Below are 15773 nucleotides of genomic sequence, written 5' to 3' on the forward strand. Positions count from 1 at the left end.
AGCGCCTCCAGCCATGGGGGCTCCCACATCGCCCCCTGCAGCCCCTTCCAAAGCCTCACCGCCTTTTCCGTGAGGAAATTCAACCTGAACCTCCCCTGGCTCAGCTTGTGGGTGTTTTCCCTTGTCATGTCCCTTGGGAGCAGAGCACGACCCCCTTCAGCTGTCCCCTCCTGTGAGGGAGTTGTGCAGAGACAGAAGGTTCCCCTTTAATCCCCATTTTCTCCAGACTCAGCCGCTTTCCCAGCTCCCTCAGCCTCTCCTGATGCTCCAGACCCTTCCCAGCTCCCTCAGTCCCTCCTGATGCTCCAGACCCTTCTGGGCTCCCTCAGCCTCTCCTTGGGCTCCAAACCTTTCTGGGCTCCCTCAGCCCCTCCTTGGGCTCCAGACCCTTCTGGGCTCCCTCAGCCTCCCCTGATGATCCAGACCCTTCCCAGATGGTTTGAACCGAAAGAACCTTAAATTCCATCTCATCCCACCCCCTGCCATGGCAGGGACACCTCCCACTATCCCAGGTTGTTCCAAGCCCCGTCCAACCTGGCCTTGGACACTGCCAGGGATGGGGCAGCCACACTGTGCAGGTGTATGAAGGGTGAAAAGGGAGGACACATGGAGATTTTTCTAATTATTCAGCCAACAAATTGTTTTCTGTGCAGCAATGAAGAGTGAGGGGCTGCCCAACAAGCCGTCCTGGCTGTGGTGTCACACCGAGACCCTTCTCCATCCATGTCCTGCTGTGCTCCCTGAGAATGCTCAGGTGGCTCTGTACAAACTCATCCACAAAGCCACAAAGTCTTATCACAGACTTCTGCTGTGAGCCAGGACAATCTGTGGCTCAACCCCTATTGAAATTGAGTGTCTGTGGCTTTTTTTTTACAATTTGTGGTCACGCAATAACCCAACACTGAACAAGAGTCTTCCCAGGTGGAGTCTGGGCCAAGCAAAACACACAACTGGGCCAGATGTCTTAAATTTTCCAACTATAAATTGGAGCAGCTCCCCAGCTTTGTGCTGTAAATCCAAGTGAAGCGTCTCCCTTGGGATCTAGTGTTTAAACCCGTGGCAATAACAGCTCTCTTAAAAAATGATGGACTTAAACAAAGGATAAATGTACCTCAAGGATGCTGCAAGAGGAGAAAAAGAGATGGACAATGGTGGGAGTTACTTCCACAATTTTATTTCTATCCCCTCTCCCCAGTAATGGAGTTCTGTAGCTCTGTTCCTTGTGCAAGGACTTCACCTTCAGATTTCCCACACCATGCAGGAAGGAATTGTGTTTGTTCCATCATGATAATAAAATCTGTCCACAAAAGCTGTAAACATTATTTTTAGAGTCTTTTGTTACTGTCTCCTTCACACACACACACACACACACACACATACACACACACAATATTTGTATCAAAGAATTTCTGGGTGACCTTTGACGTCCAGTCCCTGACTCAATCTCACACTGTTTTTTTCCTTTTTTCTTGTATTTTTTAAGCAAAAATCCCTTGATGCGAATGTTTTTTGTAGCTGATACCTGACAGAGTCATTGCATTCCCACACCTCCAGCCCCAGTGGAGCCTCTTTCATAGGAAATCCGTGGAAAATTCCCTGTTCTAACCCCACAGGGATGTTAAAGCTTGGTGAGGTGCAGCTCTTGGTCTGAACACGTGCACAGAGAATCCCAGCCAGGGGCACTGGGAATGTTGGAGGGTGTTTTTCCCTCCCACCTGAACAGGAGCAGGAAGGGAAGCTCCAAATGGAAGCTCCATCTGTTCATTCCTGCCTCAAACCCCCTCCTCCCGCTCGGCTGCGGGGCGAGCATCTCCTGGTTTATCATTAAGACTTTTCCCAAGTAATGCTTTCTTTGGCTCACAAATAAATCAAGGACAGCAGTAAAACCAGAAAGGAGAATAAATCTTCTGATGGATGGCAGAGAGAGCAGATTCTTCCAGCTCTCTGCTTTCCACGCCTCAGTTCAGTGACGGCACACGGAAAATTTTCAGCACTTCCCGACTGATCCGTGCTTGTTCCGTGCCACATCCAGCGGCTGGAGGGTCCCACACAGCCGACCCCAGGAGGGATTTTCAGGGCTATCAGTCATTAGGAAATCACAGAAATTCTCACTTCCCTTCCAACAGGCTCTGAAGGATTTTGATGAGGTTCTCCAAGCCAAAAATGTAGCCGTGGTCCGGCCCATCGTACGGGGTGGGGTTGGGGTTGCTCTTGGAGCCTTTGAAGGTGGTGTGGGCAAAGTCTATCATCCTCACATCCACCCTGGAGGGGTTCGTGCTGTGAGTTTTTGGGAAGGGGAGGTGTTGATCCACACCCTCCTTGTGCTCCTGCCCATCGTAAATGATGAGGAGGGAGCTGGAGTAGAACCTGTAGGAGCTTTGCTTCCTGATCACGGCCAGCAGGGCCTTGAGGCGCAGGATGATGGGCTCCAGCAGGTCTGTCCTCAGCTGGTTCCCGTTGCACAGGAACTGCCGCAGGGTCTGCTGGAATCCCTCCGGAGAGAGCTTCCTCCCGTAGTATTTGTCTTTGCACAGGAAATGGCCAGTGTCTGCCTGGTAAACCTGCAAGGGAACGGAGGAATAATCCATGAAATCATCCTGAGTTGTGAGGGATTCACGAATGATGCCTCACATGCCCTATAGCACGCCCCACCACCATAACCAACCCTATCCCAAGACCATAACCAACAACACCCCAATTATCCCAAGCTTCCGGATAGGGATCTGCTGCCAGTGACACTGAATAAAGATTTTAGCCTTTATGTTTTTCAAATCCTGTGCTGCCAAATTAGTGCCTAACTCTAAACTTATATAACTATTTGGTGGTTAACATTTGACACTGACACACTTTGGTCAGACAAAACAATACACAAACCATTGTTCTATTTGTCCTTACTTTCTACTTCTTATATATCTGCTGTCAAATCTTAAGGATATTGCTTATCTCTAACACAGTGCTGCTGTTTCCGAGGCCTGCCTTTTGCAGCTTTCCCAAACCCCTCTGATTTTAAGGATTCCCACATTTTACAGCCTGTGTTTGGGTCGAAAAGAGAATAAAACTCCTTCAATTCACACCAGCCAAGAGCCCCTGGAGGTTCCAGCTTGGTTCCAAGCGAGGAACCAAGGGGGGAACCAACACCCTGAGGGGATGGAGGCTTTACCTGCATCCCACAGATGCGCACGCCCAGCGAGGCCGAGGTGCTCTGCTCACACTTCTTGATGTGCCGAGCTTTCTTCTCCTCTGAGGCGTCATCCCCGTGCTGCCGAGTGCCCATCTTCAGGTCCAGGATGCAGGGGTAGCTGTACTTGGACACCACGTTTTCCAGCAGGAGAAACTCTGAGCGTGACTTAAGGGAAACCCAATACTTTGAAATTCTAATTGAAAGAGGCCTTAAATCAAAGCAACTGCTGACACTCTCCAGAGCAGCTCACAACTGTAATGAGACTTTCTCAGCCAATTTCTCCGACGTGTCATTGCTATGGGCCTCTCGCTGCCAATTCCAGTTAATTTACTATACTACAGCCCTACCAATTAAAGCCCCAACAGCTCCATTCTCCAGTGACACCGTAGCCCTGGGCTGTCACTCTGACACCTTCCCTAGGTGCTGAGCTCGCTCCGGTGGGTGGGGGAAGTTGTTAAACTCTATTACTCACATGACTGGTGGGTAATGAAGTGTAATAGGAAAATAAAAGGCGAGGCAGCTGCTAATTCCTGTATAGTTGTGTTTTTAAATGTATGCCAAGGGGATCTTTGACTTCTGCTGAGAACTCTTTATGGGAAATGTGTTTTTTTCTTTCTCTTTTTTTTTTTTTTTTACAAGATAACAGAGAATATTCCTTATTTTCCCAGAGTCTGTGCAAAGGATGGGATGCATTCCCCTGCAATAAACCCTACGCTGATTCCCAGCTGTTATCTGTAGCCAGGGCTGTGCTGGAGGGGAGGGAGGAGAAAGGATACGATGCAGTTTGTTCTCGTTGTGCTTGGAGGACATGCGGTTCAGGTGCTGCCGGTGACAGTGCAGTCCCCAGGGGTTGTAGCTCTTCCTTTCTGCCTGCTTCCCATTTGCATCCTCCAAAAGGGAATCTGTGTGGTACTGCAGGTCTGTCCTCAAAAGCATCTTCCCAGGGCAGCTAGACAAAGCACACAAAGGGACACGTCAGGTTTATAAGCTCCAGAGGAGAATATTCTCTTCTCTATTTTTTCTTTTCCTGTAGAGCCTCAAACTTGATAAGGTGGATTTTCAGGGACTCTCAGAGGAACCATATTGATCATACCCAACCTGCAGAGATCCTTTGTTACACCATAACAGTAATTTTCAGAAAGCCAGCTATTGCTGCCTGCCAATACTTTTCTTTCATTATAATTTAAAGTGTGCTGGCTCCCTTGAAAAGCCATTCACAGCCCCAGCTGCCAGGGATCTCTATTTATCCACCTAATGGGCACAGCACAGGCAAATGGTCCAACAATGGGAATGATTCCCAATTTGGAAAGGCTGGCTCCAAGGAGGGGAGGGAGGGAAAGAGTGATGAGAAGATCTGGTCGCCTTGGGGGGTCATTCCTTGGTCTTGCTCATTCCAACTCCACCACTCCCATCACTCCAAAGGCAGCAGGGATTTTCCACCTCCAGTCCCGGGTGGCCCAGGGCTGCTCTGAACCAGTTTGGGATGAAGGATGTCCTGCAAAAAACCTCTGTGAGGCAGAGGGGCTGGGAGCACTGGGTGCCTTCCTGGGAGAGCTCTTCCCTGGGATGGGATGGGATGGGATGGGATGGGATGGGATGGGATGGGATGGGATGGGATGGGATGGGATGGGGTGGGATGGCACTGAAGCCCCTCTGTTGCCAGCAAAGGGGCATTCCATGCTCAGTGACTGTTCTCCCATGGCCTCTCCTCTCCTGGAGCCTGCTGTGCTCCAGGGAAAGGGCTTTAGAGCAGAATTTGAGGCAGATATTTGAACAACAACATCCCAGATCCACCTCACTCTGTCCCCACACCAGGGAAGAGCAGAACCACACACACAGGGCTTGGCTCTGCTGTTCTTCACCTTGGCTGGGCCCTTTTGCCCTGAAGCCACAGCTGGCCCACCAAACCCATCCCAAACCCATCCAAGTGGCAGATGCCAGCCAGGAGGACTGCAGGGACCCTCACCTGTCTTTGAAGGTCTTGGTGACCTGGGTGTGGCTCCACTTGCATTTGTGCCACAAGGTGACAGCGGGGTCACCCCCAGCGCTGTCCAGGCGGCCGCAGGTGTCGGGCTGGCCCAGGCCAGGGCTCGCAATCAGGGTCAGGTTGCCCAGGCTGTCCTTCTTGAGGTGCACGGACACAATGCCTGGACAGAGGGGAGAACAAACGAGACAGAGATGAGCCCATAGAGTATCATGTAGGCCTGGTCACCACCTGGTGTTTTGGTGGCCTTTCACTGATCCCACTCTGATTTCAAGCCCAGCAAAGCATCGTTAGGCTGAGACCCTGGAAAATACTCTCAGGATTTTCAAGTGTTCCCCCTCTCAAGGCTCAGTTTGAAATCTGCCTCCTCTGAACCACACATTCCTTTGTCCCCCACCCCTCCGAGCTCTGCTGTGCCCCAGGTGACCCAGAAAAGCCCCCCAGTCCAGAACAGGAGCTCCCAGTTTATTTATCACAAGGGATTTAAGTGCTTTTTAAAGACAGCACAAGGCTGGAAACACTTTTCATTGGCAGGAGGCAAAGGGAGGGTTGAGGACAAGGCATTTTCCAAGGACACCCAGCGTGCCAACTGCTTCTTTTCATTGGAGAGCCCTGGGAGCAGGGCAGGGACGTGGCCATGGGCTGGCAGTGCTGCCCACACATTGTCATGGCCGTGTCCTTCCCCCAGCACCAAAACCAGCACCCAGATATCCCACGGGGAGCTGGGGTGTCACCCGTCCTGTTTTTGTGCCCTCAAAGGACCAGGACTGTGCCTGGAGGTTATTTTTTTCCACCCTGAATGCTTAAAACACCATTCTGCATTTGAACATTGCAATTTTCCCTGACTCTGACAGGAATCACAGGGCTCAAATGCCAGCCAGTCCAGCACGGATTTAGCCCGACACGAGCCCGTCCCTGGCACGGGGCCGGCTGGCTGCGCGTCTCAAGTGACTCTGACCTTTCTGGGAAGGGCTGATAACACAGCCCTACTCCCACAGCTCTGCCACGGCTCCCTGAGCCTCCCCACGCTCCGGGGGTGTCTCAGAGCACAGCTGCACCACGGGAAGTTTAGGTTAAATATTAAAAAAATAATAATTCTTCGCTGAAAAAGTCATTGAGCACTGCAATCATCTGCACAGGGAGGTGGTGGGGTCACTGTGGATGTGTTTAAAAAAGGCTGGATGTGGCACTCAGTGCTGTGGTTTAGGTTAGGTCTCAGATTGGACTTGGTGGTCTCAAAGGTCTTTTCCAGCCTGGTTCATTCTGTGATTTGGGGCTTGGGGAGCTGCCAGCTCCCAGAGAGGACAGGGACCAGGGACAGGGCAGTGGGACCAGCAAAAGCAGCACTGGAAAGAGCCCAGCTCAGGGCATGGGGAGCTGGGCTGGATCCAGCTGTGCCCAGGGCATCTTCCCCAGGTCTGCTGGGCATGTGGGGAGGTGATCTCAGCAGTTTAACAAACAGTTCTGCTCTCCCAAGCAAAGATGCCAAAGCAAATAAAGGTGCAAAGCCCCTTCTCTCCATTCCAAGGGCAAACACCCAGCAGAGGCTTTGCCTCCTGTGCCTGCCTCAGGGGTTTCACCACCTGAACTGTCCCTGCAGCCACCCCCACTGGACTGGGGTGCTCATCCCTCCTCAGGTCCTGCACCCCAAACCTTGGGTTTGGATGCTTTTCCCTCCCCAAGTCATTCCTGGTCCCTTCTGCTGTACAATCAGCATTATTGTGAACAGGCTGGGTTAAATGGGCTGACTTTACACAGAAATGAGGGGAAATCTACTCAGGCTGCTCTGCCAAGGGAGCTGAGGGGCTGCAAACCTTCATTAAGGGAAAAAGGAATATTTTTAGCCCTCCCAGCCCTCTGTGGTGAGCTCAGGGAGTTCCATCTTGCTCAGGCTCCAGCATTACCTTTTCCCTGAGTCCTATTCTTAAAAAAATCCATATTTCTGAGAGCAAACAAATCTCCTCTCAGCCTGGATGACTGCTTCACATTTTCAGGGGATGTAGGCATGGAAAAAAAAAAAAAAAGCCAGCGTGTCTTTCCCTAAATCAAAGCCTTTTCCATTTTAAAAAGTCACGGAGAGGCGACCAGAGCCCTCGATTGCAAACACCATAACCTTAAAAACTGTCCCAGTTCCTGCCTGCAGTCAGCAGGGCTGTGCTCATTTGCATAGTGCTGACGGGCTGGCCCCAAAAATCTTATATATAGCGTGAAAATAAGAGTTGTTAACTATCAGCCATTAATATGAAAATTAATGGGGAGATTTTCAAAGGCGAGAAGCGAGCGTTAAATTGGAAGGGAATGTGATCCTCTCCCTCCTCCCAGCTGGAAATTCAGTCCTCAAAAAACCTACAGCTCAGCCTGGAAAGTGCTTTTTTGTCTCCTGGGGGGATTCCACGGGGGTTTGCAGGTGTCCTGCCATGACCTGTGCGTGGCAGACAACCCCCAGAGCTCCTCCTTTGCTGCAGTGGGCAAACATCTCTGCAAAGCCTTGGGGTGCCTGTCTGTACTGCCTTTGGTGTCAGTGACACCCCAGTGCCCCGCCTGCCGGCACCAGCCAGGAGCCAGAGGGTATTTCTGGGTGCTGTCACCACACTGGTGGCATCCAGAGGCTCTCAGGAGGTTTCACTCTGTAACTCTGCTCTTGTGGGTTTATTTTTTTGTTTACAAGCACATTCATCTACGGCTGAGGGCGCTGGGAACCTGAGCAGAACTGGGCTGGAAAACAAGCCCGGCATCCCCTGGGAGCCCAAGTGGGACAAGACAGAGCCTTCAAAGGGGATAAAAGTCGGTCCTGAGGTCACCAAAGTGCCTGATATGGGTGAGATCAGCAGGAAAAGCCACAGGCTTGGAGTGAAGCTTGAATGATATTTGATCCCCATTGTGGAGAATGTCACCATTACACAGAATGTCACCGTTGCACAGAATGTGACCATTACATAATGGTTCCCACAGCCCAGAAATAGAGATGAGGTACATGGATACGTGTGGATGGGGGATGGAGGGAGGATCATCCCCCTCATCATCCTCACAGGAAAGTGTTCCACCTCTTTAATTGCCTGGGACAGCCAGGAGAGGAATAAACCTCTGAGCCCAATGCCAGATTGGAGAATTGCTTTTTAATTACCCCTCATCATAAATTCTCTGGGATTTGAAATAGGAGAAGACACAAAGGTTTGAATAACCAGGGCACCCCTGAACTGGTTAAACTGGGACTGTTTAACAGCTTTATCAGCGAGGGCCCAGTGCTGCAGCACCAAACCCCAGCTCCTGCCACAGGAAACCACTCAGAGGAAACTTTTCTCCCTTAAGCATCTTTTTAATATTGTCCCATAAATCTGCAGAGGCCCCTGACTTTCTGGGAAAGGGAGAGATTGGGCTGGAAGCACACTGGAGCCGTAGCTGACTGAGCTCTTTGCTGTAACACCGAAGGACCAAGAGATATTTTAAGTTTTTACGTGACAACCGAGCTTCTCGCCTCCCCCAAAAGCCAGGGTCAGGAGCTTTATGAGCAGCACAAGCCTGGCAGTAAAAGCAGAAAATACTGAAGGAATAAGAAAGAGAAGGGAGGGAGGATGTCTTTAAAAAATGCTGCTGCTCTCCCAGTGCTGCATTCCAGGGGCTGAGAGATTCAGCTGGGAAAGGGGGTCAGGGATGGGGAAAACTCAGAGGAAAACCCTCAGTGCCTGGAAAGGCCCCACTGCAGCAGCTGGGGATGGTTTTTAGGAGGGTGAGGGCTCTGTGCTCCCCTTACCTTTGTACTGAGGCGTGAACTGCCTCATGGCCAGGGGCAGGGACTCGTAGAAGCTCAGCTCCTGCGACACCAGGGGCTTGCAGATGGTGTGCTCATCGTAGGTCAGCATGCTGGTGTGGCCTCCCACCTGATGCACGAAGGGCTGCAGGAGCACAGCAGCCCTGGGCTCGGCAGGGCTCTGACCCACCATGGTGCCAGGCACAGCCCAGGGGGCTGCAGACCCCTCAGCAGCAGCACACGGACCTGGCAAACACAGGCTGCCACGGGCAGGGCTGGGCCAGATTTCACCCACTCTGCTGTTCCCCCCACGCTGGGTTTTCCTCCACGCTGCCCTTTCACCAATGGAATCTGCAAAACAGAGGGAATGAAGGAATTAGAGGAGAGGGGTCACCCAGCAGCTGGGTGGGATGGGATCTGTCAGTGCCCAGGGGCTGGCACAGAGAGTCCAGGGAAGCCCAGTTTTGATCTGCTGGGGACAGGAGACAGCGATCAGAAGAGCTGTGAATCAAAGCAGTGACCTCATCAAGGCAGCAGGATCAGGGATTAACACACTGCAGTGATGCTGTGGAACACCCCCAGTTTGTCCCACAGGCCGTGCCAGGATGGTGCCAGGCCTTCCCTCGGACATTCCCTGCACAGCAGAGCTGCTGCAAAGCCCCTGCAAGTCCCCAGGGGCTCCCTTGCTCTCCAACAGTGCAGGAGGGGTGAGCAACAATTCCTGCAGCTTCCAGAGAAATCTCAGTTTGGGACATTCCCTGTCATTGAACCCCTGAGCAGCAGCAGCAGCGTTTCCTTCCCAGGCTGACACCCACCAGGGGATGTGGATGTGTCACAGCAGCACCCACAGGGCTCACACCCAGATTTCCATCCTTCCCCAGCAATACATCCATGCCTGATTCCAGAAATTCCTCCTCGATTCTGACAGCAGCAAGTCTCAGCTCTAAAGCAGCAGTGTAGGAAACCACAGAGCACATCCATCCATGCCTGATTCCAGAAATTCCTTCTTGATTCTTACAGCAAGTCTCAGCTCTAAAGCAGAGTGTAGGAAACCACAGAGCACATCCCTGGTGCATCCCCAGCAGCGGCACCCACCAACACCTGCTCCTTCTCCATTCCTCACAGGAAACCCATGGATGGCTCCTGCACATCAGGAATTAAATCCATTGAATCCCACAGGCACCAAGGATGGCAAAAAGGAGCTGATGTTGGTGCTGGCTTCATACCAGAGATGGACACTCCACATTCCAGACTCACAGGAATGGGAAAAAATTATGAAAATCATCATTTGAGGAGGGGTCCATGGCAGCACAGGCCCTTTCTCCTGATTGCTCCAGCTTCAGCACAGCCTGTGGGGGAGCTTTGCACCCCATTTTTGCCAGCAGAACCCCAGTGGAGGGGACAAGGATGCCTTTGCAAGATTCAGTTGTGCCAGGAAAGCCTCCAGGATGTGCTGCCAGCTGAGCAGCTCCACCCCTGCCAGCCCCAGGGGACAGATGTGACCTGGGCAGCGCTGCCACCCCTCCTTGTGCAGCTGCCAGGGGTGGTGGCACCTCCTGGAGGCACCTGGAGCTTCCCAGGGTGGGCAGAGCTCTGTGGGAAGGGCTTTCCCTGGAGCTGGACCATTCCCGTCCTGCAGGAAGGATCCAGAGCTGAGGATTCGGATCCCTTTGGGTCCCTTCCAACTCGGATATTCTGTGATGCTTAAATCTCCCCTGCTGGGATTAACCCCAAGGGAGAAGCACCTGGGGCAGGTTCCTGCTTTGTTCCCCACCTGGAGCAGTGAGATGGAGTGGGCTCAAGGCAGGGAAGAGACACTCCCACCTCCCAACGCTGCTTTATCTCCCCCAGGGTGGGGTTTTTCCCCTCCCATTTTTCCTCCTGGGAGAGGAATTCCTGCTCTACAATTACCTTTCCCCAAGGAACAAAGCCAGGCCCCCGAGTCCAGCGCTTTCCAGCGGCTCCTCGGAGCTTTCCTGGGTGTTAATAAAAGCATTTTGTTAAGTTGTGGCAATTTTTAAAGAGGATTTTCTGCCTCAGGAGCCGCAGGTTTGTTGTGGTTTGTTTTGTGTGGTTTTGCGCCCCCCCTTCCCCCCATCCTTAAAAAGAAGGAGAAAAGCCAACAGCAAGCGGATTTGTCATAACACCTCTTTGGAGCAGGAAACAACATGACTTAAATCCTTTCTTGCTTCTGAGACTGTCCAAGGCTCAGATTCTGCTGCCACAACCCCCTGACAGCTCTGGCAACCTTAGCATTGAGAAGGGAGCTGGGGAAAAACCATCCACAATTTGATAAATCTCCCGAATGTTTTCTCCCAAGCAAAACTCGGAGCAGGATTTGCTGTAGGAGAAGGAGGTTCTTTTCTGGGAGTTTCTGCTGGGAAGCAGCTCATCCATTCGGAGCAGATAAATGTTCCTGTGAACACTGAGCTCCCCTGAAACAAGACACTGGAAATAAATCACTTCCACTGGCTCAAGGTATCGCAAATGCCAGGAGATATTTACGTCACTAAAAATACACAGAATTACAGATAAATCCAGGGCCTCCAAGAAAAACCAGAATCTGTCAGCGTTTTTCCTCCAGCTGAAGGAAAAGCATCTCAGGTGCTGCAGGTGGAGGTGAGCCAGGAAATATCAGGGAAGGAGGATATGGAGAACATTCCTCTGCATAGAGGAGAAATATTCCATTCTCCAGGAGAGGGATGGGGATTTGGGGAAACCATGGAAGGTGTCCCTGCTCCTGGCAGGGCTGGATGAGTTCTGTCCCAGTGCTGGGGACAGCCCTGCTCCCCTGGCACTGTCACCTCCCACCCTGCTCCGAGGCAGGGCCTAATGTCAGAGGAGTCTCAGTGAAACAGGCTGTTTGTCCCAGCTCCAAACCAAGCCAAAGGGAACTGGGCACGTTCAATTCTCTAATCTTTGAGTGGCACCTACCCCATTCATCCCATCCCACCCCATCCCACCCCATCCCACCCCATCCCATCCCACCCCAAACAGGACTCGTGTGGCCCCAGGGCAATGCACAGCCAGGCCAGAAACACCCAGGAATATTAAAATGCAAAATCCCTCTAAAAACAAGAGCTCTGTGCACAGACCTGTGCTGTCAGTGTCACCCCTCGTGGTCACCTCCCTGCTCCTGGAGCATCCCAGAGCTCCAGAGTCGGTTCCAAGCCCTGCTCTGCTGATTCTTTGCTTCATTAAAAGGCAAGAAAAGCACGTGGCTGAGATCTGTGTGTGCACAGCTCCCAGTGCTGGAGCTCACCTGGAGCCACAACCAGCCCTGCATGGAGCCCCAGAGCTGGGACCTGGTGCCACCACAGACATGGTGCCACCAAAGACACAATGCCACCACAGGATCCAGTGCCACCACAGACACAGTAACACCAGAGAACCCAGTGCCACCGCAGGATCTGGTGCCACCACAGGATCTGGTGCCACCACACTCTGCAGAAATGGGCACAGGCTCCGTCACCCCCATGCCCACTCTCTGCCACCCACAGCACCTCCCTCCCCTCCTCCCAGCCCAACACTCTCCAGCCGTTCCACCATGGAGAACCGAGAGCCACCAGTTCCATGGTCACTGCAGAGATTCCCTCCAGCCCCAAGTGCCGCCTGTCCCTGCTGCTCCCACCCCTTCCCACCGGCCAGAACCTTCCTGCCACCCTCCCAGGCACCTCCAAAGCCGTGCCCACCCTGCCCCATCCCTGCTGCCCTGGGATGCAGCCCGGAGCTCACCTGGCGTTGCCGGTGCCCGCCGGGGGCTGCCTGGGCCGGGCTTCTCGCTGCTTCTGCCTGCAGCTCCAGAGGGAGCAATGAGGGAACATTTGGGCATGGCCCGAGTGCGGTGGCGCTGGCAGGAGCCCGGAATGTCCAGCTGACATTCCAGGGGGCTGTGCTAGGGAGGGACAGCCTGGCTGGGACAGGGCACAGCCGCGTGTGAGGGGAAGGGAACAGAACGAGAGGAGCCGGCTGCACGCCCCGGCTGCCTTGGGAAATCGGCTCTCCAGGAAAACAACCGCCGAGTTGTTTGTGTCCATCTGTTTTCCACGGAATTCCCCCCCCTCAGCTCGGGTTTGTCACCTCCCTGCAGAGTGGGCTGACACTGGGAGAGGGATGGAGCTTCCCAGAGCTCCCAAAACACCCAGGGAGATGCAGCAGGAGAGGCACAGGGGGTGACAGGGGCTGGGGGACACCAAACCCCTCTGTGGCAAAGGAAGGGTGTGGGCAAAAGGAGGGGAAGGCTGGGGCTTGCCCAAAGCTGGGCAGGAGGTTGTCTCTTTCTTGGCTGTTTTTATGGCCTGGAAAGGCTTGGGATGGCCTTGGGCAGCCTGTGTTCCAAAGGACGAAAAGAGTCTTCAGGTTTTTTCTCGGTCTTCAGTGTTTATTAGTTTTTTATCTACAAGATTTTCTCTCGGCCCGACAGAGGTCTGCACAGCAGCCAGCCATGAGCACACTGAGAGCCCCCGGGGCGGTCACTTATCTTTATACCCAAAACTACGTATAAGATATTTACCTATTTTCCCCAATACCTTTCACCCTTATTGACAAGTGCACTTTTAGTAAGAACCAATCCCAAAGTGCCACTACCACCACAGAAGATGGAGGCCAAGAAGAAGAAGAAGAAGGAGGACAGGACACGCCCCAAACGCCCCAATTCCTCCATCTTACTTCTCCAGACCCCCCTGTACCGAAATTCTAAAATCTGTGTTTCACACTCTAATTAACCTATCCCTTCACCATTTATCCCAGTGAAATCCTCCCATCCTCATACAGGTGTCGTCTCCCGTGCAGGATCAAAGTCCAGCCACCAGACACTTCTGGCAACATTCCAGGACCTCCGAGCCCCCCAAGGGTGGTCTCAGTGACTCAGCACATCAGTCCTGAGGTGCTGAGATGCCACAGGAGGTGAGTGTGGATCCAGAGCTCCAGCCCTGCCAACGGGAATAGGGACACGTCAGAGCTGGGAGCCACGATGGGAATGGAAAAGTCCCAGGGAGCTTCCTGCCAGGGCCACACTGTCCCCTGCTGCCATCCTCAAGGACAGCCTGTCCCCCTGTCCTGTACAGCGAGTGCCAGAGCTCCTGCCAGCCTCTGCACCCCATAAAAACGGGATCCAGGTGCTTTTTAGGGCATCACAAGAACAGCCAGCCTGGGCAGCACCCAGGACAAGCAGGGGACAGTGCCCACTCTCACCTCCAGGCCCCATCAGGAATTTGGGGACTTCAGCACAGCCATGCCCAGCCCTGGGGCTCCCATGGGGGAAATGCTGGGGAGGAAAACTCCACAGCTGGGATAAGGATTGGAGAGTGTGGAAATCCCCACTAAATGGAGGGGAGAAACCAGCTCAGGAGGAGCAGAGAGATCAAACAAGGATGAAAGAAAGACCCAGATTCCCCAGGCCTGGCTTCCCAGCTCCCCTGATCTTTCCAGGAGAACTGGCCCCGTGCCCTGACTCCGTGCCCATCAATAAGGTGCAGCATCAGCTGTCGTGTCAACAGCAGGAAAAACATCCCGTGGGAAGGGCTTTAAATGGAAGCAGGAAAGGAAAAGATGAAGAGCTGGGCTCGTTTCAGAGCCCTCGTTGGGCCACGTTTGCCTCCCTGACAGGAGGGGATGCAGCAGCTCCAGTAGATGAGTTTATAGAAATGTGCTTCATTAGAGAAATTTACTTTGCAGCAAAGTGGGAAAGGGCCCTGAGCAGCTCTGCTTGGCAGTGGGGCTGGGAGGGGAGCAGGGCAGGGGGCAGAACCTGCTTTTCCCAGGAAAACTGCCAGAATTCCCAGTCCAGTCTGGCATGGAATGGGGCTGCTCCAGCCTGGAGAGAGGAGATGGAGCAGGGGACACGGTGGGGGTGACAGCCACAGCCCCTGGCACAGGGAATGGCTCCAACAGCACCATTTCCTCACCTGGAACACATTCCAGCTGTAACTTAGCAACCTCACCTGGGTGAGAGCATCCCACCAGGCACGTGGGGCCTGAGGAGAACCAGCCTTGCACTGATTCCCTCCCTTTTGTTCCCAAATCTCAGCAACAACTGCAGGCAGAGAGGAGGCAGCTCCTGCTGGCCATGGAGCCACGGAGCCACCCCCTTCCTGTGCCACTGGAAATCCCCTTTGTCACCCAGAGCCACAGGATGAGATGAATTCATCCAAACTGAGTCACCCCTTTCCACTGAAGTCACACAATGGGGAACCACTCCTGCCACACCCCAGGGCTTGGGAGAAGCTGCAACTCAACCTGATCCAAGCAAAAGCACTTGGGACAGTCTGTGATGTCTCAGCACAAACAAAAGTAGTAAATGATTGGTAATAAATTTATTTTTGATATTGATTTTTTACAGAGCTAAATGGAACATAGAAACAGCACCAAGCCATTGAAGTTTGTTCTACAAAACCAGGTTTAATACAAAAAGGATGACAGCAATGCCTGACTCTGCGCTTCTGGACGGTTAAAAAAGCTCCCCCAAACCCCACCAAGAGTTTAAAAAGGTTTAAGAACAGAAGCACCAGTGTTTGAGAGAATTTCTCTGGCAGCAGTGATCTTTATGCATGTGAGAAGAATCAAGGTTGCCTTTATTCCCAATTTATTGCAGTGCAAGGGGCTGGTCCTTGCCTAGGAAAGCTGTTGAATCTCCTGCCCAAACACCCACAGCCAAAAATCTGGGGTAAGAGCCCCCTCCATGCAGGATATTCCCCATTAAATGGGAAAGATCTCCTGGTTTTGCTCCTGGAGAGCTCAGCTCCACCCACGTGGCGAGGGGTGCAGGCTCTGCCAGCTGAGCAGGCACAAGGAACACACCTGGAGTGGCATCACCTGCCCAGGGCTGTGCCCTCAGCCAGCCCAGAGCCCGGGACAGGAGC

At 52.9% G+C, this 15773-nt stretch overlaps 1 protein-coding gene across 1 annotated transcript; it reads right to left on the reverse strand.

The window, feature by feature from the left end:
• Positions 1–1199: 1199 nt before the first annotated feature.
• On the reverse strand, positions 1200–9121 carry IP6K3 (inositol hexakisphosphate kinase 3). The gene is made up of 5 exons (XM_058819292.1): positions 8917–9121; positions 5148–5328; positions 3958–4130; positions 3161–3336; positions 1200–2561 (listed from the first exon to the last, which is right to left on the reverse strand). Exons 1-5 carry the CDS (start codon positions 9104–9106, stop codon positions 2109–2111), a joined length of 1173 nt encoding a protein of 390 aa, XP_058675275.1. The 5' UTR covers positions 9107–9121; the 3' UTR covers positions 1200–2108.
• Positions 9122–15773: the final 6652 nt, after the last annotated feature.

Source organism: Ammospiza caudacuta, chromosome 24 (assembly GCF_027887145.1).
Source record: "Ammospiza caudacuta isolate bAmmCau1 chromosome 24, bAmmCau1.pri, whole genome shotgun sequence".
In the NCBI taxonomy this organism is placed as follows: Eukaryota; Metazoa; Chordata; class Aves; order Passeriformes; family Passerellidae; genus Ammospiza; species Ammospiza caudacuta.

Excerpts from the sequence above, each read along its gene's own strand:
- IP6K3 (XM_058819292.1), bottom strand. The coding sequence starts at position 9,106 with ATGGTGGGTCAGAGCCCTGCCGAGCCCAGGGCTGCTGTGCTCCTGCAG. Across the intron at positions 3,337-3,957 it reads CAACGAGAACAAACTGCATC|AGTTTCTCCTGCTGGAAAAC; the intron begins GTATCCTTTCTC and ends AGTCACGCTCAG. Across the intron at positions 2,562-3,160 it reads TGCGCATCTGTGGGATGCAG|GTTTACCAGGCAGACACTGG; the intron begins GTAAAGCCTCCA and ends GTTCCCTTGCAG.